This window comes from Amblyomma maculatum, chromosome 1, assembly GCF_055883805.1.
Source record: "Amblyomma maculatum isolate TAMU_Amacu chromosome 1, ASM5588380v1, whole genome shotgun sequence".
In the NCBI taxonomy this organism is placed as follows: domain Eukaryota; kingdom Metazoa; phylum Arthropoda; class Arachnida; order Ixodida; family Ixodidae; genus Amblyomma; species Amblyomma maculatum.
Window position 1 is genome coordinate 41,913,695 of NC_139344.1, and position 26,135 is coordinate 41,939,829.

Below are 26,135 nucleotides of genomic sequence, written 5' to 3' on the forward strand. Positions count from 1 at the left end.
AAGATGTAAACTTCAAAAGAGTATTTGTTGAACTGTGATGTTTGTCATCGGGTTTATCACATTGCTACAAGGACATTGATGCTGTAAAAAAGGAAACTGCACAATCTCAGTGTTAGGTTGTACAGAATACAACCAGCTATGCACGTGTGTTTATTCATGACCGCGTGAGAAACTGTCCGTTGTATGTGGAACCTTCACTTCAGAAAAAGAAAAAAGGCAGTATATGATAGCCCATAGGCATCCTTGCACTGCATGTTATGTGCTTTAACTTTCAAAATGAAGTGAAAATGAAAGGAGTGCCTTTTTGTTTGATGTATAGTTGCAGCCAAAACATTATGGAGCATGCTGCCAAATTCAGAACTTTCTCTTTCAGTCCATAGGAGCCTTGCGCTGGAGTTTTGAGTACGATAGATCCGTATTCAGAACTAAAAAAAAAAAAAAAGAAATATTGACTGGGTAATACAACGGCGGCTCTGTCTATGCTGCAGCGCGTATCTCATAATGTCTGCTCACACTTTTTCCTGCCCCTTCGTGAGCCTGAAAAGACTCTTCGTGTCTCATGGATATCGTAGTGAGCCGCCAGTAGCCTAACATTAAAAGCAGAAGTGGTGTGCGTGCCTTAATTCTGGCAAAAATGTACAAAGCATGCAGCATCGATCTTGCTGTGTACCTCTCCGACTCGAAACATTGTCAGCATTGCTGCTATCGCTACTGCAGGGTAGGGCGCCGCAAACAAGTTAATAATTTCAGTGTTACTCTTTCATAGCCAAATGAAACGGGGCCATGGTGTGATTGGCACAGGATCCGGTGTACTGGTTCGAGAGAAATGCCATTCGCTACTCCACCAGCTCAGAGCTGAAATGTACAGAATACAACCAGCTATGCACGTGTGTTTATTCATGACCGCGTGAGAAACTGTCCGTTGTATGCTACATGTCTCAACAGTTGCACAAGTAAAAGTTGGATGTCAGAAACTAAAGGTGAGGGCAACAAACTAGAGTTCACGTAAAATTTTTCTATCTCGATTATTGAAAGCACCAATTGACTTTAAGAGGAAACAGCAGTAGACAGCATTTGCTGCATGGTTATAATTACTAAGCAAGTGACAATAGCATTTCGATGATGAAATGCACCGCATTCTTGAGCTGTCAACGCGTTCTAAATATGCAAAGTCTCCACTGCGCCAACAGGCAACAGTACTGGCTTGAAGGTTGCAAGCACACAAGTAAACGCAAGGAAATTGGAGCAGTGGAACGAGGTCGGCACGCTTTCACTGACATATGTAGTATGTATGTATATAATGTTACCCAAAAGACGAGCACCGAAACTCCTGCTGGTGGCGAAATTTGAATGTTGCTGAAGTTCCTGTAGTCTCTGCTGCAGATCATAGAACTTTGCAGTTCGTAGACTGTATATTTTGCAAAATTCCCAAGTGTGACTGATCAGTTGAACAGGGCATAGAAAGCAAAAATCAGTGTGGAACCAACATAAATGTTCGGGGCATGCATGCAGTGAATGCCATCCAAGTGACCCATGCACGGCCGGCACAAAACTTCTTTTGGGAGGCCTGCTTGCACCTTAGAGCCATGGTTAATTGGTGCAGTGTACCGAGACTTCACTTCGATTTCTGCACATCGTATAATGGCTGACATTGGGCTATTTATATCGTTTTTCACATCGTGGCAACCCTGAAAGCACTTTCAGCGCCTTAGATTCATTATAATCCGTGCCATAATACAACTGAAAGCATCGAGTTCATGCCAACTGCATGCATTCGGGTACAAACGGCGGAGATTTGTACTACCCAGCAGATGTCTAGGAAACTATCTTTAGCACTCTTTTTGTCGGGCCCCCTGGGCAGCGTAAGACACCCATAGAGACATTAAATAGCTTCTTACCTTCATAGGTAAGAACATATTTATGAAGCACTTCCTAATTTTAGCTAGGTAAAGCGTGAGAATAGTTTCATCACTGAATTGTGCTCTATAATATCATGGCCAGCACTATATATTTTTGCTTTGCACAACTAGACAATGATCACAGTATGTTTTCATTGATATTTGCTTCTTTCCAGCCACCCCTGATGACACTCCACGCGGTGGAGGTGGGGTGCGTCGGCGACGACATACATGCTTCATGCTCCTGGGTGAATTTCTTGCTCTGCTTCTCATGGCAGCAGCTGGCATTCTGCATGCATCCCTTTCTTCTCTGGCCTACTTTGTGGCATTCCTGTGGTCAGCCACGTGGTTAGGCATGCACCGGCCTCTGGCCACAGGCTACCGGGCCATGCGCACACTGCTGCTTCTGTATAGTGCCATGCACTTTGTGGCCCTCTACTCGTACCAGCTAGACTACATGCAGGAGGTGATCCCCCCTGCCACCCTGCAGGCTAGGTTAGTAGTGCATTCTCTTTCTTTTGTTACGGCTACATATAAAAAATTGCATCGTGCATATGGAGAAATTTGACAATGTTATGTGTTTAGGGACCTTATTTGCTGCGGGCAACCACTGTTTTGTCAACGGTGGCACTGATGTGTTGTTAGTAGAAAGAACAGTCATGCAAGTTGATAATATATATCATATGCAAATGTGTGAAAAGCGCAAGGCACCGGGAGGAGGAGCATGGGACTAGCATTGATGCATGCATACATGTCATTCTCTGTCGAGACCTGTGCACTATTTTGTTTTTGTTTTTTTGTTATTTTCCTTTGTATGTCCTATGTTTCCATGTAAAAATGATTCCTGCATAAGGTTTTTAGATACAAGTGATTGCTTGAAGGCAGGCATATGTATGTGTCATCGCGTGCCTACTTTAGGGTGGGTTTAACTATCACAAGACTCTCAGCATTGACGAGTGGGAATAGTCGTTGACCTAAGTGACCACATTACCAGATGCGATTGTCGAGGTTGAAAAAAATTCTAAGGCATGAAGGCTTGTGCCAGGTGCAAGTTTGTGGTGTGCTTAATGATTCATTGTAAAGTGTTGTGCAGATGTAAAAAAAAATCTAAAGAAAGCAGTTCTATCGATCTTGTGATGGCCATGGTCAGTCATGATTGTTGAGGCACGCCGTAATAGCTAGTTGAGAGAGTGAGCAGCCAGTAAGCCATGCATTTTACCATGACCTTTGGGAGGTACATCGCTTCAGGCCCCAGAGTGAAGCTGTCGATGTAGGTACCTGTGTTTAAGGCCCCCAGCTTTCTGCGGCAAAAAGTTGAAAACTCTTTTTAACTAAAAGTAGAGAATCTGCAGCATTCTGTATGATACATCATAGAATACTTTGGAACCGTTGTTGGAACTGCATTCGGAACCATGGTTTGCATGCAGGGCGGTATTTTCTTCTTTCACAGGGAGCATAGGAGGTGCTGCTTGATGTGACAGCATTAGTCAGAAGATAGTAACAGTTCATTTTGGATGAAACTGCACGGAAATAAGACAAATGAAAGATTATTGCCATGATTGTGAGAAAGCAAAAGTACAGGCCAAGCCTTGGTTACTCACACCAACATTTTGTTTCGCACCTCAAAAATACTGCTGTAATTATTTAACCAGCAGTCTTTATTGCTGTTTTATAAACTTAGTGTTTCTTGATAACTTTTTTATCCTTTTGAGGGAAAGGAACGGATGGTGGGAGGGCCCGATTTAAGATTTTCACTGCATAACTAATGAGAGCGTTCAAGAAACACCTCTTAAACAGTACAGCGTGCCTATGCATTAAATTCATTAATGTTATATGATGTGACTCTGTATAAAAACCCCCCTTTTTTTCCTAGTTTGAAATTAGTCATGAGTCTGCACTCTTCTTTGTCTTTTTTTTTTTGTGTGGATGAAACAGCGTGAAAACAATGCATTGCAATGAACATAATCAGGGGCTTCTACGGATAAAAAAAATAGGTCAAGGTAAAAGTTTATTAGGCAGTTTTATTGTTCAGAGGCATTTGAAGTAGGTAAAGCTTGACCACTAGCATAAGCATTGCCTTTTTCTTTGTTATCAGTTGTACTAGAGTTACACAGTTAGGTATCATTTTTCGAACTGGACTGATTTTAAAATAAACAGCTTAAATGCATGGTTCTTTTTTTTTACTCGGGTGCTTTGAGCCATTTCGGTTAAGTGCTACTATTTTATGACGCTGTCATGATCGCGTAAAGCTGGGTGTTTCCATTAGTTGAATGTGGCATGTTTTTATGCAGCTCTAGTCTTATCGCTTGGAAAATAAACAGCTTTGAAAGTGCACAGTGTAAGTCTAACTGTTGCTTTGTGTGCTACCTCAAAAAACAACTAGTATTCCTTGCTGTAAAAATCGTGCGTAGTGCTGTTGGTTTTCTTTTCTGCTTTTCCTTTTTTTTTTCTGAATTCTGCTTATTAGGATGAGGTGAATTTTACTGAAATGCTTATGCTGAGAAGATTGAAAAAAAAAAAGAAAGAGCGAACATGCCAAAAGTTGCATGGGTTTTCTTCATATATTTAAGAGCTGTCATGCAAATGTGTGTGGATAATGTTATGCTTGGAACTTGACGCACATAGCTTTTGTTTAAATTTTGCTTGCTGAGAGTGGGGTAAGGCTGAGGGCTCTTTTTTTTTTTTTTTTTCTGCTTGCTTTGCAGACTCTTGGGGCTTACTTCTTTACGTATTCCTGCTTGCAATTCGACACAGCCATCAGAGGTTGACATAAGGGTTCTCCAGTTTCGTTCTCTGCACTGGACACTCTACGTCAGCCCCCTTGTGGTGCTTGGTTTTTACTTTACGGTTGCTACTGTAACTCGACTGCAGCTCCTGCAATCGTCGGTAAGTAAGGCCTCAATTAATCACTGGATTGATCTTACATTTCTACCTCTCCTGCATGCCTGTAATCTCAAGTTTGACTGGTTAGTGATGCTTCCTTCCTTTTCCGCTCTGAATGAAATCCAGGCATCAGGGCCTTGGGATGCTTTTAATGTGAAGTGGACTGAAAACTTATTATTGACCCTTCACTTGATCAGCGCATAAAGCTGCAACTTTTAATAGCGGTTGGCAGTTGTGTGCTTGACGCTTTTGTCATGACAGTTAAGAAATGGCTTTTTTTTGTGTGAGGTTGTTTCACATGCAGAGGTGATGATGATAAAGTCATGGCTAAATGTGCAGAGATGTTGAACTGCAATAGTTAGGGAGCAGTTGGTTGGAACAGATACTGCCTTCACATAAAGAGGGTTGTTCTTTAATGCAACACGCTATCCTTTAACTGACTCGACAGTCTTCTTTTTAGACTGTGTGATGTCAGGTACACTAGGCTGTTATTTTATTGTATGTTTGTTCATGCAAGTTTTTTGCAATTCTAAGCACTTCATAATACAAACTGCCTTCCATTGTGTTAAAGTGTAAGCATTTAACGGTTTGTTCTTGCTGAGCTTGAAGACTCTCGAAGCATTTTTTGTCAAAGTTGCTTGGTTTGGCATTTATAAGACAAGATCTTAAATGCCGCCTCATAAAAGTCCTTTATGAAAGTGCAGTGAGAATGTTAACAGAAGCTGTCTTATCCTCTACTCTTGGATTTGCTTGTACCTGCGTGTTTTGGAGCATACAAACGTAATCTGTTCTGCGGGAGCACACATGAACACAGAGCACAATTTTTGCTTTTGCTGCTTGTTGGGCCTATTTTCTGCGAAGTCAAGTAAGCTGTCTTTCAGCTTTTCACGCTCATCAATCTTTAAGCTTGTACCTTCACATGTGCTGCCCTGTCGGCAGTCCTTTTCCTACAGGTTGCGTCCTTTTGGCACTTAGCGCTGGCATTTGGCCATGCCACTGCTTGACATATATAAGCCCTATAGGGCAGTAATGACATTGTTGCATCAGTGCTCAGTGTCGCCTTCAATTCAAGGAGCGTAGACACCAGTTTTTTTCAGTCTGATTTCTCATTATTGAAATTATTCATTGGATATTGTTATAGTACGTGGATCACCTGGGGGTCATTTTGCTATGGCTACTAGACAGTTTATAATTGAATTGCCTCCTAATGCTGTTTTGGTCTTTATTTTGATTTGAACAACCCTGTAATTGCTGGCATGCAAAGTTGCATGAGGCATGAAGAAAGCTGCAGTATCATAGCTGATACGTAGATTTAAACTAGCCTACTTCAATGGATGGAAGGACTGGTCAACAGTTATATTGCAGATTTTTTTTTTTTTTCCATTCCTGACATGACTTAAACACACTTTTTTTTGTGTTGCAGGCATCACTTAGCTTGGGAAACTTAAATATCATGACGGAAAAGTCCAGTTATAAATTAAAATTATTCTGCGGTCATGGGTGAATACCATGCGGTTATCCATGTATTTTAATATGTTATGCATCATTAGGGATGAAAACATGTAATTATAATTAGGTACTACATATTCGCAACTTTCATAAATGGTGTTGCCACCATATGGCCGCCTCTGGCACCACCTAAGAGGATATATTACCGGCGAATGGCCTCCGGCGTAGCTCAACTCCTCCTACCCAACATCTATTATGTGCATTTCACATAGCACACTTAGCTTATTACTGCTTTTGGGTTTGAGTTTTGCATTTATTAATGAGAATAGCTTAATTATAGTGCCTGTAAAGCTCTCAATATGTGTAGAAAAGTAAATAATTTACTCTCTGCTGAAATGTTTGAGCTATGTGGTCAGTCTAGATAAACCTGCATGTGATCCCTCTAGATTTTAAGCTTGAAACAGAGTGGATAATCTGTATAATAAAATTCTTTATGTGGTCTACTCAGTTACTTATTGTGAAAATTTAAAGCAGCCTGAAAAAAAAACGGGGACAACAAAGCAAGTTAGAAAAGGCCCCAATTAGTGCTGTTGCTACATTATTTTTCTATATTTCTTTGTCAGCTGTGTTCTTCACGCTGCTTTAAAATTCAAAATCAAGTTCTGCAATGAAAATCTTGTGACCAAAGACATGAAGGTTTGAAGCTATGAAGCCTTTCAACCCTAGTATCTTTCTGAGCACCACAGCTAAGCAGAAAATTGGTTCCTTGAACATTGGTTTACAATTTGCACTGTTTTCAACAGTGACACTTGAAGCTACCTGGGCAACCAGCACCATGGTAGCTAGACTGTGCAGTGTGTTTTTAAAAAATTAAAAAAAAAAATCTATTTCACAGTTCAATGTATGGAAGGCTGGCAGACAGTAGTTTTCAGATTCAAACTAATTTGGGGTGTGTATAGAAATTTTAGCAGCACTTGCTTTCTGGCCATTTGACTCATGGTTAAAAATGGGTTATTAGCTCTAGTCCCATCTACTTTATTTGCATTTGTGTGCCCTATCTGTTCTATGAAGTAGTCACGCCTTTATACTGAAATTCACTGACACTTGAAGCTACCTGGGCAACCAGCACCATGGTAGCGAGCACTTGTGTCAAGAAAGTAGTAGTTACGCATCTTCTCTTTCAAACCGCAGCTTCTTTGTTTATTGAGAGAACACTGCTCAAAAACGTAGCTGGTATGGCTTTTTGCACGGTTTGCATCAGTCAGAATTGCTCTCCACTGGTAGTTCTCCAAAATAAATTAGAGGTGTTGGATATTGAATATTGCTGCTTTTTATGAGCATTATTAGGGCCAGACAACAATAATTTATTTGTGTCATGCTTCTCTAGGCACAACACAGGCTGTAGCCACTAGCTGTGAGCTCGGGCTGTGCACATACTTTGCACATGAAAGCTCAATTCAAATGCTAGTGTGCAAGCGCCGGATAAAAAAGTAGGAAATTTAATTCCTGTCCCTTCTCCATTAATATTTTGCAGTTGAAAAGTGCGTGTTCCTGTGAGTCAACCAACTCTTTTCTTTAAGTGCTTATGCATACTGCCAAATATAGTTCTGGCAGATTAGTAGATTTCCTCCCTGGATATATGTAGCCATCATTGGTGATGTACTGTTTCACTTTAGCTATGCCAGCACCTCCATACCAAGCTTGTGCAACATATATATATGTATATGCAATTTTTTTTTTTGCATTTATAGCCTTTTGAGTCTCCCACCATGGTGACTGGAAGTGGATCTGGAGGCCATGTTCCTCGCCAGGATTCCAAGCGCAGTTCTCAGCGATCAGCAATGTCCTTCACTCGGAGGCACCGAAGAGAAAGCGGGGTAACTTTGGCCATGGTGCTCTGGTTATTTTGGAGAAATTTTTATTGTCAGATGTATCTGGTATGATTGAATGAACTGTAATCGAGTGCCATGAACATGGACACAGATACATGGGACTAAGGCACAGCTGGGATAACTGTTCACTGTTAATTAGCATATTTTCTTGCCTTTTCTCGCTCATGTAATTCCATTCTGTCCATGGTACAGTACACCCCAACTCTTAGTTTTGCCTCCCAGCTCTCTCAGAACTCAAGCTCATTAAATGGTGATTTTAGTTTCAAAATCATTGCGGAATGCAACCTGAAAGGTAACACACACCCAGGAGAAAAGATAAAGAGTGTTTGTGCACTGCCAATTCTTTGAAAAGAATACCGTTGCGGGCAAAGTGTTTTGATCTGCATTTTTATGTGCTCTACAAACATGCTAGTACACTCTGCCACAGAACTGAGAGAAAGGAGTGCTTTTATTGTGTTTCTATGGTTTGTCAGGGAATTTCTCCTATTTAATGGCAGGTGGTATTATGTACTTAACCTAACTGGTACCTTGCTGATGGTATTACTTAACTGGTAGCTGTCGGACTGTATCATAGAGACAACAGAATCATACTTCCTTGCACACCCTCCCACACCTCAATGAGACTCGTGGATAGTTTGTCCATGCACTGAGCTCTTTTCTAGTGCAATGAATCTTCTAAGGCGACAATGGATTGAGCAGACTCTTTATTGATGCAAGAGAGGAGCTCAGTATGCTCCAGGAACCCCCAAAAAATGGTTTTGAAGAAAAGAAAGGTGCAGTAACTGGCCTGCATCTTGGTGGATACTTTAATCATGCCGTGAGGGAAGGAGTGAAAAGAGGAAGCAAACAAGTTTTGTATAGCCATGGTGAAAGGGAGGTGTGAGGAGCTGAAGTGGGTCATTGGCAGGAGAAGGAGTTGATTTTCTTTCATTTAGTCGTGCACATATGCAGGCACATGGCTGTATGTGCGCATTTTAAGAGAAAGCAAAACTTAGCTAATCTATAGGCTGTCTGATTACGCTTAATTCAGTGACATGGGTGTTGGGTTTATGAAACTCGAGTAGTTTGTTTCATAATAAAAATGCAGCCTTTGTCAGAAGCTGGACATGCACAGTCTTTGTAGATGTGTCAAGCTTGCTCCCACATTGAGGCACTGTAGGATCACTGGTACTTCCCAAATGCAAAGTACTTAGGTAGACAATGTGCTTTGCGTCTGTTTTTGATGAAGTTGCATGGTAGCAGGCCTTTCCATGGTAATATAGCTACATATCATTGCGGTTGAAATGCAGCCTAAGAAATGCAGGCTGAAGCTTGTTCATCAACCTTTGCTATAGCATGCATTATAGCCACTCTGTTGGGTTTGGTGCATAAAACTCTTGCAGTTATTGCAGTACTAACAAGTTTTGGGCATCTTGCCAGTGTTCTGTGCCTGCTCCAGCTTGGAAAGTGTTGTGCTGAATGAGATTTCAACATACCACTTACATGTTGCACGATCTGAAAGGTCTCACGGGGAACCATGAGCTATGGTATCTCAAACTTGCTGGCTTGATTTCACCTCATGGATTTTTTGCTTTTGAAATATTGTCGCATGTTTATTCAGTATCATCTTAAAAAGGAAAATGCGTGTGTGTGTGCATGCGCATATGGACGCATGAAAGGTATGGCCATGTGTGAATGCATGCCTACATATGTACCATGTTTATTCGCATAATGAACCCACTTTTTACTTTTATTTTTATGAATAGTTGTCACGAGCTTGAGGGGATGGTTCATTTCATTTTCTTCTTTATTTTTGTAAGAATCGAAATTTTATATCATATATCTATTCAACATTCGTTATCGATAAAAGCATGCAGTCAGCCAGGATCATGTCTCCAGTTTTTAGCATTGCCTTTATCATTGTGTTTGCTGTTACCACAGTGTAGTCAAACTATTTTCTCGTAGTGGAGGGTGCCAGCCAATTGCTGCGAGATGAAGCGAACATGCTGAACATTAGGCTGTTTAAACATATTAAACTGGCACAGCTGTTGCGTACCGAGCAAGCCAATGCAACCGGTGGTCCTGTCCAAGATGCACAGTGTCTTGGCACTCTGTCAAGTTCGCTGAGAGCGTTACCTCTGCTGGAGCTTTCATCAAGGTATTAAAGAGCCACCCACTAGGGTTTTGAGGGGCAGCCTCGCAGAAGCATGCAGGTATGGTATGGTCGAGCTGCCTCATAACAGTTGGGGTATAACCAAAAGGTTGTCAACAGCCTTTGAGGTGATGCTATTGGCATACAGCATCTTGATGCGCTGCCAAGGTCTGCGTTGCAGGCTGCGACGATGATTACATGGATTGAGAGGTACAGAAAATTAATTTTCTTTAATTCAAATTTTAATTGACGTAGTTAGAAGTGGATTCATTACACGAGTAAGTGTGATATGTGTGTGGCTCTTTGCTAGTATGGAGCGCAACAGAATTCGGGGGATGGATTAATGCACAGCAAGTTAAAAATTGCGCTTTTTCTGATGTTGCGCATCTAACTCTTGAACAACATTATTTTGTTTAATTAACTCTTATAGCTTGCAAATTGAAGGGCTTTATAAGTACATCTTCTAATAAAATTCCTGGTTCCCGTTGGTGTTAGCATGAAATGGGGCTTGTAGTTCTTTGCCATGCAGTTGGAACCTTGAGCAAGGATTTCATCTTTGTCATTTGGCTTGCGAAACAAAAAAAAACTTTCATGAGTTGCATTGCTGATTTTGTGTTGCCATTTCTGAAAGCATCATGTGCGAAAATATAGTTTTCCAATCTCATGAACATTTGTGCCACTTCAATTGGCACTATACATTATTGTTTGCCTCATATGCTTTCAAGACCTGTAGTGCGACAAGGTCTACAAAAAAAATAATGCCGGTGTCGCCATATTTTTTTTTCCTGCGATCCTTTGAGGCAGCATTAGTGAAAATATAATGCTGTTTACAATATGTAGGAAAGAAAGATGGCTTTCACAAATATTTTTGATATAAAGCTTTTAGTTGATTTTTTCTGGTTGCCATCATATTTTTATGTTGCTGTGCATCGTCAGGAACAGGTGGCTGTCCATTAAGCCTTCAAATTCATGTCTTAGGGGCTCGCTTCACTACACATATCGCAAATCATAGTGCAAGAGTTAATTGATAGTACAGTCCTTTGCAGCTTGAGACGTCGAGGAAAGTCTCCATTCATGTTTTATGCTCGCAACAGGTTAACTGCATGTAACCGCGTCCTGCATGATTTCTTAGTGTTATGTGGCATTGTTAGGATTACCTGCTTCTCGAATGACCTTAAATGGAACGGAGGACAAATAGAAGTTTGCCTGGGTTGTTGCATACTGCATTCCAATCCCAAAGCGACCACCTCTGCTAAAAGCAAAGCTTTTATGAGCTAGAAGTGATTGATCCAAACACTAAGTACAGATGTTGCCATTACTGGCTGATTTCGCAAGTGAAGTCTGTGCATCGACACAAATTTTAGGCAAGAGCCTCAAAGGCCTAGCTGTACTGCCATTCATTTAAAAATGGTGAAAATTCATTTCTTTCATTAAGTTCATGATCAGCTCAAATCTACTGGTGGGAAGATTTTTATATCTATTTCTCTGAGTGATAAACAAGAACACAACAAGAAAGAGCCAAAAATCCAATTTTTTTTCTCAGAACAAGGAGTAGATGGAATGCTTTTGTTGTGCTCGGTTGTTTTGAACACCCACTTAGTTTGAATATTTTTTACTGTCCCAGTTACTTCGAATTAACGAGACTTTATCGTATTATGGGGTATCTGCAATATATTCAAACTGAAGTGTAACCGCAGGTGAAGTTACTGAACATCTGTTACTGCTCTGGCAGGTTTTGTTTTATGCTACAGGTTAGCTAGTAGAAGGAAAAAAAAACAAGCAGTTTTGCTTTCTTGCTACTACAATCGTTAATGTTACATTGTTTTGTTTCGGCATATTTCTCTTTAAAGAGCAGTGACCGTATACATTGGTAGCATTGCAGTGGTAGCACTATTTTGTACTATGAAAGATTATGAAAGCTGTAAGGCCTTAAAAAGGCAAGCGGAATTTTTTTCAGGCTAGGTAATGACTCGTTATTTGGTCTGTCGGAAGTTTCTTTTTTTGTGGTTTTATATTGCACAGTCCTTTTTTTGTTAGGCTGAGGATAGGTTTACAGCTTGGAAATGTGTTTCCAAAGCTGCACTTTTTATTCAGCATGTCGCGTGCATTGTGGCTTATTTCTAGTCTGACTTTAAAACATCTTCAACAATACTATTTTTACTTAAGTATCACTCATAGTAATACAGGGTGTAGAATAAGTATAGGACACTTGAAGTAACTGTTTTAGTTGAATTGCTGCATTGAATACTTGCATCATTTGTTGCAATTTTGTTTGGTTCATGCAAAATTGATGCTTTTCACTTGAAACGTTTATAACTACTCCATTTCACTGCATTTCTTGGCAGTGTGCTTAGTCATCCGTTTTATTCTATATTCACACCATAAAAGTAAAAAGCAGTTCTAGATGCTGCTGAGAGTTTCCAAGTAGAGTAGCTGAGGCAATTCAGCTTTGAGCTGTGCTGGGAGGCCCCATTCGTGCTCCGACATTGTTTCAAAGGTTGTTTCTGCATAAACCCTGCTCAGTTTTGTCCTTGTGAATTAATTTCCTTGTCCTTGTAAACGGTTTTTCTGGGCGGGTGTAGTTTTGCTGCAAAAATATAATTCACAGGCACCACACTCTTCTTTAGTATGCTGTTCAGATAAGCTGGAAGCCTTCTGGATCTGCAAAAATCAGCATAAGTTTCCTAGTATTGTGAATGAATGTTTAATCCATTTTGCTGGCTCAATTTACCTTCATCATAATGCTCTTGAATTGATCTTCATTGTCATTGCACATTACATCATCACTTCAGGGGCAGCTATCTTTTGATGGGCTTTCATTTTGAAACATGGTTTGGAGTGGCAGTTGCTGAAGAAGATGTTGCAAGCACACAATAATTCTGTACACCATTGTGCTTGGTTTAGCTTGGTTTGTGGGGTTTAATGTTCCAAAACAACTCTGACTATGAGAGACACCGTAGTGGAGGGCTCTGGAAATTTAGACTACCTGGGGGTTCTTTAACGTGCACTGACATCGCACAGCACATGGGTGCCTTGCTTTTCGCCTCTTCGATCCCGCATTTTGGGTACAGTATTTGAGTGCCCTAATCACTTCACCACCACGGTGGGACACACCATTGTCTTCTTGCTGCCTTTGGAAGGAAAGTACTTTTGTAGATGGGACAGATAGGGGCTGCAAAGTACTTTTGTAGATGGGACAGATGGGGGCTGCAAAGCTGCTGCTGTTTTCTTATGTCTACTTTCTGCATGACATATCTACACTAGCACAATGTCCACGTGGCGTTTAATGGAAATCGCTAGTTGGCGTCATTCCTCACTACTGCCATAGTGGACATGTTGGAAACCATAAGAAGGATAGCACCGATAGCTTATATTTGCATGAAGTTAATAGGGAGACCTTATGCTAATGGAAAAGATTTCAGTTCAGTAAGGCTTCGTGATAGAAAATAGTAAGGACTGTGTCCACTGTTTCTAACTGATAAACTCCTCATGCACGTCATTGTTCAAGTTATTCCAAGTGAACGACAGTGGCAGCAGCACTTTCGGTGGCAGTGAGTGCTGCAATTGCCGGGACTGGTTTCTCTCCTACTTTAAGTGGTAATTGGAATTAGATGGCCATACTTTGCATAACAAGGCTTCTGCACAGGACGCTTCATGCATCCTTTCATCTTTTAGAAGAGCTTGACAAGATAGTGCGGGGTATGAAATGTGGTCAGTATTTTGAACGTGTTGCAGCGCATTTAAGTTCTTAATCGGTTTCGACCATTTCTACACACCCTACAGTAAACTTGTGATTTCCCTATACACACACCCTTGTTTTTCTGTGGGCTTAATTCGGGACAATCGTTTTTCTTTTTCTTTTTTCAATTATTTACATTGGTCAAAAGCTACGATTGCCTCTCCTCTACGTTCAGTGCAGTGCCTTCCCCCCTTCCCTCAGAAATTTGGACACACCCCTAGATTCGATACCTGGGCAAGCCCTTGCCCTTAATGAAGCTATATTTTAAAAATCAACACTATGATTTCAGTTGCAGGTTTTTCTTCTTTATAAAGGGAGCTTCAACAGGTGCTTGCCTGTCAATTCAGGAGACATTTTTTTTTTTTTTTCAAGATATTTTCATTGCTTACAGTGTTCACTCATCATAGTCTTCAGCCTACCACTGCACGACATTATTTTCTCACTTAGTCTCCAGTGGCGTGCCTCCTGTTATGCGCCCCTGCTGCCCGCTGTACTTTTCATTTCTCATGGCACCTATGTGTTAGCACCGCAACGAAATACAAAAGGTAGATTGTTCCAGTTATCTATCGTTGTGGTGGTCTTTGGCTATTTTATTTAATGACATGTTAGGGATTTTGATCTAACTTTTCTTTAATGGTTTTGCAGCATGTGGTAGCAGTTGATTGTAAGCAGTCTCCTGTCTAGCCTGTATTCTTGATTGAATTGTTTTTTGTCCTTTAAGAGGTTTTGGGGGAGATTGTCTGGGTAGAGGTCATTGGCAGCATATATTGCTACTTGCTTGCCATACATGAAATGCAAAAGTACTCTTAAGGCTGAGTAAAGAAATTCGTAGTGTATGCTCATAAAGTGCGTGTAGAAAAATAAGTGTGTGCTTTAAGTGTGTCCAATATAACAATGACAGCAGCCCATACTTATTCTACGCCCTGAAAGTTAGTTTTAGTTTTAATCTGTGTTGGAACATTATGAGAGTTAAGATACATCTTTTATCATTGAAGATGTAGCAGCTGCATTGTCTCTGTGCACATTTTTTTATGTATATTTAATTGCTTGCCAGCCATAATTCTGGCTGCAATTCTGCTTTTGACTGCATTACTTTTCTTTTTACCTGCCATTTGGCGCATGTGTTTCTGCTTTTAATATTGTTTTCTTTTCTCTCCCCATTTTTGTTCTTTTCTTTGTTCCCTTGGGCATGCTGTTTCCTCCCCTTTTCATTGGCCTGCGCGGATAGGCCGTGGTAGATGAAGATGCCACCCAGAAGGCCCCAGTACGTAGTGAAGCTGACATCTGCCATTTCATTCTTTTGGGGACTGCTTTCCTGAGAGTTTGCATCTGTCGCCTTTGGAGCAAGGAATGGATGCCCCCTTAGGCATGAAATGTTGTCATAGTTCAGAGAATTTATGTGGAAGTGACTTAGTAATGACCTATGTGAATATATGAATGTTTAACATTGGCTAATGGCAGTGTTTTTGGATATCCGTCAAAATGCTTTCATTATGCACTACTGTTTTTGTTTTTTTCACTCGTATTTGCTTTTGAGTGACTTTAAATGAAAAATGTTCTTTCCAATATTTTCATTTTTAAAGCTTTGTCTCATTCTGCTCAGAGTCGACAGATGTGGTGATCTCGGGGAAACACCTTCTTATGTTTGGCCTCTTTTTTTCCTTCTTTTTTTTTTGTAGCACCGCGGCCTCATTTGAGCAACTTTGATAATATTATTCTTTTAGGTAATTTAACCTTAACACTTGCAACCTGTCTTGTGGCACTTACTTGGATACTATTTATCAAGAAGCCTGAATTAGCAGCAGTTGCTCTGCCACAGTTTTCTACTAACAGTTCCACTTCAGTTCTTTCTGCATCACATAGCTCTGTCTGGCTAGAATATAGATTTCCTGTTTGGCACAGGTGGAGGCTGGAGAGGGGGAGGGGGGAGTTGCTGTGTTTGCATTGCTGCATGTCTACACAAAAAAGAAAAAAACTTGGGCTTTAGCTCTGCCTTCCATAAGCATTGGATGTTTGCCACATTATTTTTATCAGCCTGTTTCTATTGCTCTTGCCTTTCTTGCATGTTCCCTGGCACCTAAATGAAAAGCCTAAGCATGTGCTTTAGAGTGTTTCTTTGGGTATGTCATAAGCAACAGGAAACATCATTGCAACTGGCTGCTTAATCTGCATAATCTTTCCTGCATTAATCATTAGGGATCACTTGATACTTGCTTGTTTATTATTGACTTTACTGCTAACTTGTTTACAAGGGCCAGACTTGCCTGCATCTGACATCATTTCTTTATTGAATGTAGAGCAGCATGTTGTTTTGCTTCTTGTACCACTTTTGTGGCATGACATCTAGTTAGGTTAGGCTGGGAGATAGCGATGCACTGTTGAAGCGCGGTTAAATTAGTATAAACAGTGATAAAGTGAGTACTTTTTTAGGCCTAGCATACTAAGTAAGTTACATAAAGGGCAGGCAGGTTAACGAAATAAACGGGTGGAAAAGGAATGGTGGAATACTTAGTGCGAACATGGTCCTAGTGGAAATTTTATGAATGCACTGTAACTGCATCGAGTGTGGCCATCATACTTTATTCCACTGGCATGGAGGATTGAAAAAAACATTACCTTGTTGTTCTGCACTTGTTTTATTGATAACATAACTGGGTCAAATTTTCTTACCAAAGATTATCTACCGCATGGAGTGGGCAGTGTCAGTAGCTGTCAATGTTTCTGAAAGTTAGCATTGGTTATTATGGAACAGATTGCTTTGCTTATTGGGATGTAGAGAATTGGCCAGGCAAAGTGGCAGCTCGTTTGCGAGGTTTTAGAGGCCTCCAAAATAATCACAACTGTCAATGACTCTTGCATAACTAAAACTGCATTTGCACTGCTCGACAAAGAATGAATGTGCGTACGAAATGCCTAGAACATTAAACTCTTTGTAACTGAGACTTTACTATGTCGCCCGTGAGCTTGGCAAACATCTCGATTCTGCACACATTGGGACGCTTGGTGTTAATTCTAGCCTGCAAGGCTGACTTGAACTTGCCAGCTTTCTTTTTTCTGGTAAAATCTTAATCCTGTCCCGTAGCATTGTGCATATTCTATTGCAGCCAAATTAAATTTTTTAGAAATTAAAAGTAATATGTAATGGCTAAATTTCGCCAGAAAAAGGCTACAGTGTCGAGAATCCCACTTGCCTCTCGAAGCATATGTTTCTGGAGCAACATTGTTACCCTTCTGACCACTATGATCTACTGCTGCTAGATAATTTGAATAGTTATCTTTTAGTTCAAAGTTAAAACCGTCTATATGTGCCACAAGATTCATGCAGTCCTACTAGAGTCCCACTTATGTGTAGAGTTAGTACCACTAGAAGTATTTCCTATATATTGTTGGTCACTGGAAAGTTAACTAGGAATGAACATTAACTAACAAGTTTTTGTTCCCATGTTTTACTCTCATGAAAAGAGCTTGGTAAACTATGGTCTTTTTGTATTTTGCATTACAAAAATGCTTTGCAAGCATATAATCAGTGGGCCACAATTTTGCTCATTCATGAGATACATGTGTAGTTGATTTGTTCTGCCCTCAGTATATTGGCATTTTGCTGCAAATTAGGCTGATGTGTTCCATGTTGCTGCTGGTAAAATAAGTTGTATGAATGTTTAGCTGTGTTTGTTGTCCTGGGGATGTGCATTTAAGTGTGCTGCTTTCTAGTTTAGTTTCTGTACTTGCTGTGTCATTCGTTTGACCATTTGTACTAAGCTTAAGCATACTCTATTGAAACAGTGGCAAGAGGTCTTTAATTATATGCATTTTTTTAGCAGCTGTGCTGTTTCTCGATTTCAGTCATTTTTATGTGTGCAGATTTTTTATATGTATTTGTGTTAAACATAACATATAAAAAATCTGTACACATAGACTAGGCTGCGTTGACTTTTTATGCACTCATTAAGCTCAGCAGTACAGTCATCACCTGCTTCCTGAAAACCTCTTCTTGAAATTTGTTTCTGTTGAGGTGGTTGGTGTCTGTAGGATTAATAGTACTGGAAATCGGATGTATTGGTAAATAATTATGGGAAATGACAGCAGCGCACAAAAATGAGCACTATGGTCAAACAGGAGAAGACATGCACAGGCAATGAACTTCCGGCAGCTGTTATAGTGAACATTTCACAAATACACAGGGAGATTTTTTTAACTGTTTACAAACTTGCAGTAAAAAAAACTACTATAGATATTTCTGTTCACATGGAAGTGGTATTACTTGAGCATCCCAAGACTCATCTCAGGGACCGAAATGTGCTCTTCTTTGGAGAAGAGAAATCTGCTTTTCTCCCCAAGGGGTTTTGCACATGCATTAGGCTAGTGAGTATGAGCCAGCTGCTGGTCATGTTAAAGAGGTCTTTGAAGTCCAGTAAATAAAGCTGCATAAACGGTACCTGGGTGCAAACATTGCAAGCTGTTTTTCCAGGCCAATCTACAACATTTTAGTTGACACTTTGTTCTTAAAGCCAATATTAAAATGTTTGCTAATTAGCCTAGTAATTATATTGAAGAATGAAAACTGCTGCAGACTAGGCCGAGCAACTCTTGACAGCCCAAGATTGGTTTGACTGGGGCTAGGTCACTGTTTTTCATCAAAGCTTAGTTGCATTTAGTTAGGACAGCTGTCAAGTGTGTTTATTCATATATATTAATATCCTAATAATATTTTTTAACTGTTTATAAATTATATATTATAACCATAGAAGATGAGTCTATGCGGTCTGTGCATGTGGGTTGTACAGCAAGGCGGGCGTCATACGGTAAAGAATGTACGTGAAGGCAAAGACCATAAAGGTTTTCTTGCAAGTCACCGTTTGATCTGCAAGCCTTGTTCCCTCCATCTAGAGAGGGCTACTGTAATCATGGAAAGCAAATTTTACATAAAAATTGGTGTAGAATGGATTTCTGCACTTGGAAAGCTACAGTAGCGTGGCTTCTTCACTTGTCTTCTCAGACGAGCTGGTTGGTTTGCGCTTGCATAGATGATAACCTTGGCTTAGACGGCATGTATACTTGTGAAACATTCACTATAAATCTTCACCATTGACTCATCCACCATCGATGGTTGCTGGCTTGGTGTTGGCAATGGCTTTTTTGTTGTCTGCTACAGCTGAACGTGTTCAGTTCCCATCCCGAAGCATGCTGTGTTTGCTTGGTGCCGCACTTTTTTCTTGTTCTTGCATCCCGTGCATCCATTCAGGGGTATTTTTTTCAGGTGTCAAGGGAGGTGGGATAGGAAAAAGAAGGCAAGCTTGGTGTAGACACACGTGCACGGCAAACCCTGTCGATGTCCTTGCGGTGTTGTCAGATGTGTCCGTGCACTATAGAAAAAGTCCTGTGTTGCAGACATACACAACACAGTGTGACTGCACGCATGCAGCGCACTGCACCCAAAAATCTTTCTTGGGTACACTGCAGCAGGTTGTTTGTAGCATTGGTAATGTATGTGCCAAGTTTGAAGCTCTTAGCATGATGAGTGATCACCTGCACTGCCTATTCTCCAAAATACTATGCACGATGATTTCACTCTGAGTGAGATGTTCTGAGTAAAATTAAGCTGTGACTTTACATACTGCTTAAATAAGGCTTTCTTGTCTTCCTCCTAATTAGCTTACTAAGCAATACAGTTTGATCTTGTGCCCATGCTATGCAGAGCAGTACTGTATGCAGGTTGCCACATTCTCGCAACTTCTGTTCAAGACAGTTCAGTTAGAACAAACTGCTGCATATATTTCTTATGGTATTTTGGCTAGTAGTAGAGTGCAGGAAATATAAAAAGCATGGAGCTTGGTGTACGCTTTGCTGACCACAGTATGGTGTTTTGTGCTTTTGTTTAGCTACTGGACAATGACCATGTGGGACGGTCATACCAAACCATGGCCAACAAGGATGCCGGCGATCCCACTGGCAGTGGGGGTTGGTCCTCTCTCGAGGGCACGATGGGATCTGCTGGGGCGGCACCTGTAGCCGGAGCACCGACTGGTGCTGTTGTCTGTGGCACTGAGGAGGACACAATGGTTGGCAGCATGCCAGACCGGGGCCCTGGCAGTCGCCAGGTGGTGCTGCTCATGATGCTGCAGGGCTGTCGGCTGCTGACACGTGGCAGCTATGTGGTCACCCTTATCATGATGATGGCCTGGAGCATCACCTATCACTCGTGGCTCACCTTTGTCTTGCTCCTGTGGTCGTGCGTTCTTTGGATGATGCCCAGGTAGGGGTCATTGCGTGACACCTTATGTGGCTTGCAAATCAGTTGTCTGGGATTGTGTGGAACTGGTAGCACTTAACTTTTTGCCGACATGCGGGTGTTTGCAGGTGCATATTGGAAAGGCGCCCCGAAAGGCATTGCAACCTGGCCCAGAACAGGCCTTTGCAATCACTCCACAATTTCGAATAATCTGTTTAATCGCTAAGTATTTGATGTTCGATTTGATCTGAATGTTTGCTATTCAAAATCTTGAAGTGCTCGATTCAGTTGAATAACATTTGTAAAATGCATGCGCTGCTTGGTTTTGGTTTAATTAGTGTGCCTCCTCTGGTATGGCACCACAGCAGCCAAGACCATGACTCCATGAACATCACCAATCGGTCCCACACTCCAGCAATGAACCGGCTCCGCATGTTGGTCAACTTTCCCAATTTTTGATGGTCATATTTTTTTAAAGGTCAATGTAACCTCAACTCTAGTGAGTGTGACAAAGCTTCAGTGGGTGTTTTTTTTTTTTTTGTGTGTGATAGCCTTATTTCTTAGGAAAATCTATGGTTTTGAAAATGGTTGTGCTAGTCTATTCTCTTGCATGCCGAAAGTATTCAATATTTTCTCTTCAGAATTATTCTAACACAATTATCGGCTTTGAATTTGCTTTGAACTACAAAACCACTGTTTGCATAGGCACAGTTCCAAAGTACAGTAAAATCTCATTAATTCGAACTTCAGGGGACCGGGAAAAAAGTTTGAATTAACGGAAAGTTCAAATTATCGAATGACTACGAAAAAATTGTGACAAAACATTCAATTGCTACAGATTTATTTGGCGGAAAACTAAAATAATCGTCTGCCTTTGACGCGAAAACTGCGCGTCAACTACGATTTTGCACACTTCTGGTATATGCTTCACTGCGCGAAAGCTGTTGTGAGCCTCGTGGCAGAATTGTTCCAGAACGGCAAGAGTCTCCGCGGCCTCTCTCACCGTGCGGCGCGGTACTTGTGGCAGCTCTTCACATGCTGTGTCGCCCTCTGAGGATTCGTTGTCCGAGGCACCGAGCACATCTTCGACAATCTCGTCCTTCGTTAATGGCCCAGCGACTGCCACACCCACGTCTATGTTGATATACAGTCGAACTCGGATATATCGAACTCGAAGGGGATCGCGAAATAGTTCGATATATCAATAATTCGATATACAGAAATTGGCTTGGGACAGCACTTACGATGCGAAAAAACGATACCGTATTTGTCGTGTAATCAACTCACTTGCATAATGAACCCACCCTTCACTTTTGCACTGGAGTATTTGGAAAAAAAACAAAAGGCGTTAAGGCCAGCTCGCTCACATGCAAGCGATTAAGCGATCTCAGCGACGAGCAGCAGCGACAGAGCAAAAAATTTCCAACTTGTTGGAACTGCGTCCCTCTATGGTACTAGCCACAGCGGCAACTCAAAACAAGGTTTCTGTGTCGCCACAGAAGAAATCGCCAGCGTTTTCGCTTGCATGTCGCACTCCGTCTCATCCACAGCTCATTTCTTGGCAGCGTGCCAAGATGCAGCGATAACGTCGGGCGTGTTTATCCTTTGATAGCTCCTGCGGCGGCGGGGAGCGAACTTGGCAGACTGCCCGTGATGGCTTGATTGCACAAGCTTGGTTTGATTTATCAGCGTGATACAGTAGCTGCAAATGTTGTTTGAAGCAAAAAATGCTAAAAGCCGGTGTCATGATCGCAGCTGATTGCGTGCTTTTGTTAATTCATACATGCAAGAATAAACGACTCCCGCAAAAAAAAAAAGAAGAACCGCTTCGTAACGTCATATCTTACGCTACGCCACGCGTACAGCACCACGATGAAAATAGACGACTTTCTGGAAAAAAAAAAAAAAATAGATCTGCCGCTTGTTAACTTCCGCAGGCGCCATAGCCACGTCAGCCGCTGCGCGCAGAGGGTTCGCAACACACGCTGGGGAAAGCGTCCGACGTTCTGTCTGAAAACGGGCTGAGCTGGCTTGGCGCATGCGTAGCGCGTGCTACTGCGAACGAAGGCCGGGAAAGAGAAAGGAGAGAGATAGCTCGGCAAAAGAATGGGCACACCCTTGCACTTCGCTCTGTCACGTTTTCCCCACTCGTTCCCACCAGTTCTCTCTGGTTCATTCATGCACATGGCTTGGAAACGTCACGTGCTGGCGCGCGGGAAACGATAACCGCAATTGCGCACACCTTTAGGGAATGGGCGCGGCGCTGCCCTAGCCGAACTGTCCCCTCTCATTACTGCCACGCGCAGCTTCAAAACGTCACGCGGCAAACGGCCGAGGGTGATGCGATCGTCTTTGGGAAAGGCACGCTTTCCAGTGCGTGGTGCGGAGTTTGATATATCAAACGACCGGTGAAATTGAGTTCGATATATAACGCGGCTTTCCTATACTTTTACATGGGATTTTCAAGGGGATATTCCGTGAGTTCGATATAACCGAAATTCGATATATCCGGGTTCGATATATCCGGGTTCGATATATCCGGGTTCGATATATCCGGGTTCGACTGTAGTCCTCAAGATGCACTTCTTCAGGAAGCGAGTCTTCAAAGTGATCTTCACTGGACAGTGCATCGGAGCACTCGTCAGTAGCGTGCACTGGATCGTCTGCACCGGACTAAGCAAAGCCGCAGTGACAGAAACAGTTGGCGATCACCTGCGGTGGTGTCCCACTCATAAGCTAATATGTGCACAGCGCTGAGAAGCGACACTTCATACACTTTCATAGCCTCATTGCACAGGAGCATTCTTTCCAGGAGGTGCCTCCTATACTTCGCCTTGATGAACTGAATAATCCCCTGGTCGATCGGCTGCAAGACAGCAGTAGAGTTTGGAGGAAAGACGGCTAGCTTTATAGCCTGTAGTCCAGAAACGTTGCAGTGCGTGCTGCAATTATGAACAATCATCAACACCTTCCAGTCGTTCACATGAAACAGACGGTCCAGCTTGTGCAGCCATTTCCTAAATATCTCTGAGGTCATCCATGCCTTGCAGTTCACGTAATAGTCAACTGGAAGGCTTCTTGAATTTTTAAAACATCTAGGTTTTCGGGACTTGCCAATCACAAGCAGAGGCAGGCGCTCCGTTCCTGTCATGTTTGCCGCAAGGAGAATCGTCACTCATTCTTTGCTGCATTTGCCATCGATACAGGGATCCCTCTGTGATAGTTTTGTTCGGGAGTGCCTTGAAAAAATGCGCAGCTTCGTCGGCATTGAAAATATTTTCTGGCGTAAATGCAGCAGTATGCTCGTGGAGCTCTCTAGCCTTCCAATTATCAGTGACATTGTCATCGACGGCAGCTCTTTCTCTGCACACGTTTTTGAATAAAAGTCCATGTCTCTCCTTAAAACGACTCAGCCAGCCATGAGACGCTTTAAAAGTGCCAACCATCAGACGCTTTAAAAGTAGTAAGCCCCATCTTCAGGGCAAACCTTTCAACCTGCGTGCAAACCGTGCCGCTTAAGGGCAGCAGTGCACTACGAGAGTCACCAGTTCATCGCAGGATGGTGTCCTCCACCTCTGGATGTGCTGCTGTTCGCAGATGCTTTCGCCTCTTGTCAAACTTTTCACTCTCGTATGCCTGCATAATCTCAGATTCCATCTTCACATACGTTGACAAAGTGCTCTTCTTCACGTCGTATTTGCGCAGAACTTCTTGGCGTGACAGCCCCTCTTTCAAAGCGTTCAAGATCTCCACTTTTGTGGCCAAGTCCTTCACTCGGCAGTATTTCGGTCGCTTCGGAGTGGCCATGAATGATGTTGCCGAGCTCTAGCAGAACTGTGCTTGAGAAGAATGAGCCTGCCAAATGATGCAAATGCGGAACCACACACAAAGAGCAAAGCGAGACAAGCGCGTAGCCTCGGCGTGCTGGAGCACGAAATCGCATGAACTCGCTGCCAACAAAACGCGCACGTGGGCCAGTAAACGTCCGAAACACTAGCGGCTTGGCTCGGCTCGGCTAGTTGACTGACCTGCAGCCATTAATCTCTGCCGGCTCTGAATGGCGGGCTTTCAGAAACTGAAACTAGCGTCTGTAAGCCCTGCAACCCCTGTCTAGCTCACTAAACAAGTCGAGTGCGTTTCAATAAGTTCGTCGTGCAGTTCGGGCTTCTGGAAGTATATTTTCGCGATTATTTGCCGTAAAAGTCGTACTTCGGCACGCCTGCGTCGCGGGAGTTGGGACAAATTAACCGGCGAGAACGAGTAGCAGCATTCGAATTATTGAGCGCCCAACTCCATATACTAGTTCTATGGGCGCTGGTCGGGACCAAGCCGGCTCTTCGAATTATTCGATTTTCCGAATTAACGAGATTTTACTGTATTAACTATCAGTAATTAAATATAAGTAGGAACTGTAAAGGAAAGGCCATGCGACTAAAATATATTTTACAAAAATACAGCTGTCTTCAGCCATTCATTTTTCTACAAATGTGCATTGCTTATCACACGCACGTTTACATTTCAGGGTTAAGGGTAATTGTTATTGTTGGGTCTAACTGGTGGTGGGGGCACTTTGCCCACATGATGTGGTTTTGGGCTAGGGCAAGCTTAAGGCCAGAGGCAGCCAGCCTGTACTCTCACTTCAAAGGAAGGAAAACATAATTAACTGAGTGCACAAGTGTTTATTACATACTGCACTGATCCTCAGACCTCGGCACAATTCAATAGCCCTGCCGCAGCTACACTCGAAAGCGGTTGTGTTACTTGAAGTGTTAGTCAGACTGCATGTTAGTTCGCTGTGATTTCCAAATAAGTTCACTTCAAACCTTTGCATAAATGTGATATGAATGGCTAAATAATGCTAGCTAGCAATTACATTTCTCACTGGAGTGGCACTGGGAAAGAGAAGGAGGCTTGTTGGGACGCATTGCTGGGCTGGCGGGGGGAAAGATTAGTTTAGGGGAGGTGTGGGCACTGCACATTTATTCTTTTGAGCAGTTTGTTCATCTGTATTTGTATCTTGGCATAATTCACCGAGGTAAATGGCATCATGTGTGATATATAATATGTATATATATATATATATATATATATATATGATTTTTGGACAATGATCACCTCACACTGAGTTATCTGAAGAGAGTTGAATACTGATTGTATTAAGTCTAGTAGTTTTTATACTATAGCTAAGTAGGTATACTGTTATCCTTTTGCTAGTATTGCAGTTTATTCATTAGGATTTTTTTTTAATTATGTGACTCCTCCCACGCTCTATCCCAGTAGGCCCTTGCGACAATATACCAAACCTGCGATGAGTGCACAGACAACATTTTGACATTGCGGAATGTGGTACCAGTTAAGAATGGCCATACGGGCATATAAGGTAACATCCTCTAAAGTGCGCGTTTGCAAAGCGTTATTTCAAATAGTCTTAACTTACGCTCATATCAGGTAGGCTATTTCTCAAGTTAACCATTCAAGACTCTAGCACACGATAGTTGCGTTGTCATCATGATGGTGCACTTCGAAGCTAGATCTCGCTTTGGAGTAAACTAGTCATTACTGAGTTTTTCAAAATGTTCTGGTAATGGGGCCTGGAGGAACACACTTAACATACAAAGTTCTTTAGTGTTACCGGTTGTGAAACCTCCCCATACGGCTCATGTATCAATAAGTGGCAGTTTTGATTGGTCAAAAGTAGTGTTTATGGAGAGTGTTGGTGCCTGCAGTCATTATAAACTGTTTCCAAATCGCAGATTTTGACATTCTTGACAGATACATAACCACCTGACAATGAAAATCAGTTGAAAAGATGTAGTAGCAAACATTTTTAAACATAAAGGCCATTGAGATAGTTAAGTAAAAAAAAAAAAAAAAAGCTCTTTTCAGAAGGCAATGGCATATAGCTATTATTGGC

General features: G+C 41.9%; 1 protein-coding gene across 8 annotated transcripts in view; it reads left to right on the forward strand.

Annotated features, from left to right (window-relative positions):
- The window catches only part of Piezo (piezo type mechanosensitive ion channel component), a 146,900-nt gene that overhangs the window by 17,537 nt on the left and 103,228 nt on the right, over window positions 1-26,135 (forward strand). For 7 of the 8 annotated variants that reach the window (XM_084588011.1, XM_084588014.1, XM_084588012.1 and 4 more), the window contains 5 exons: window positions 2,075-2,393; window positions 4,604-4,784; window positions 7,982-8,107; window positions 15,221-15,256; window positions 19,872-20,245. In XM_084588011.1, coding sequence (XP_084444137.1) covers window positions 2,075-2,393; window positions 4,604-4,784; window positions 7,982-8,107; window positions 15,221-15,256; window positions 19,872-20,245 — 1,036 coding nt within the window. The remainder of the gene's footprint in view (window positions 1-2,074; window positions 2,394-4,603; window positions 4,785-7,981; window positions 8,108-15,220; window positions 15,257-19,871; window positions 20,246-26,135) is intronic. The other variant, XM_084588016.1, reaches the window with a different exon arrangement.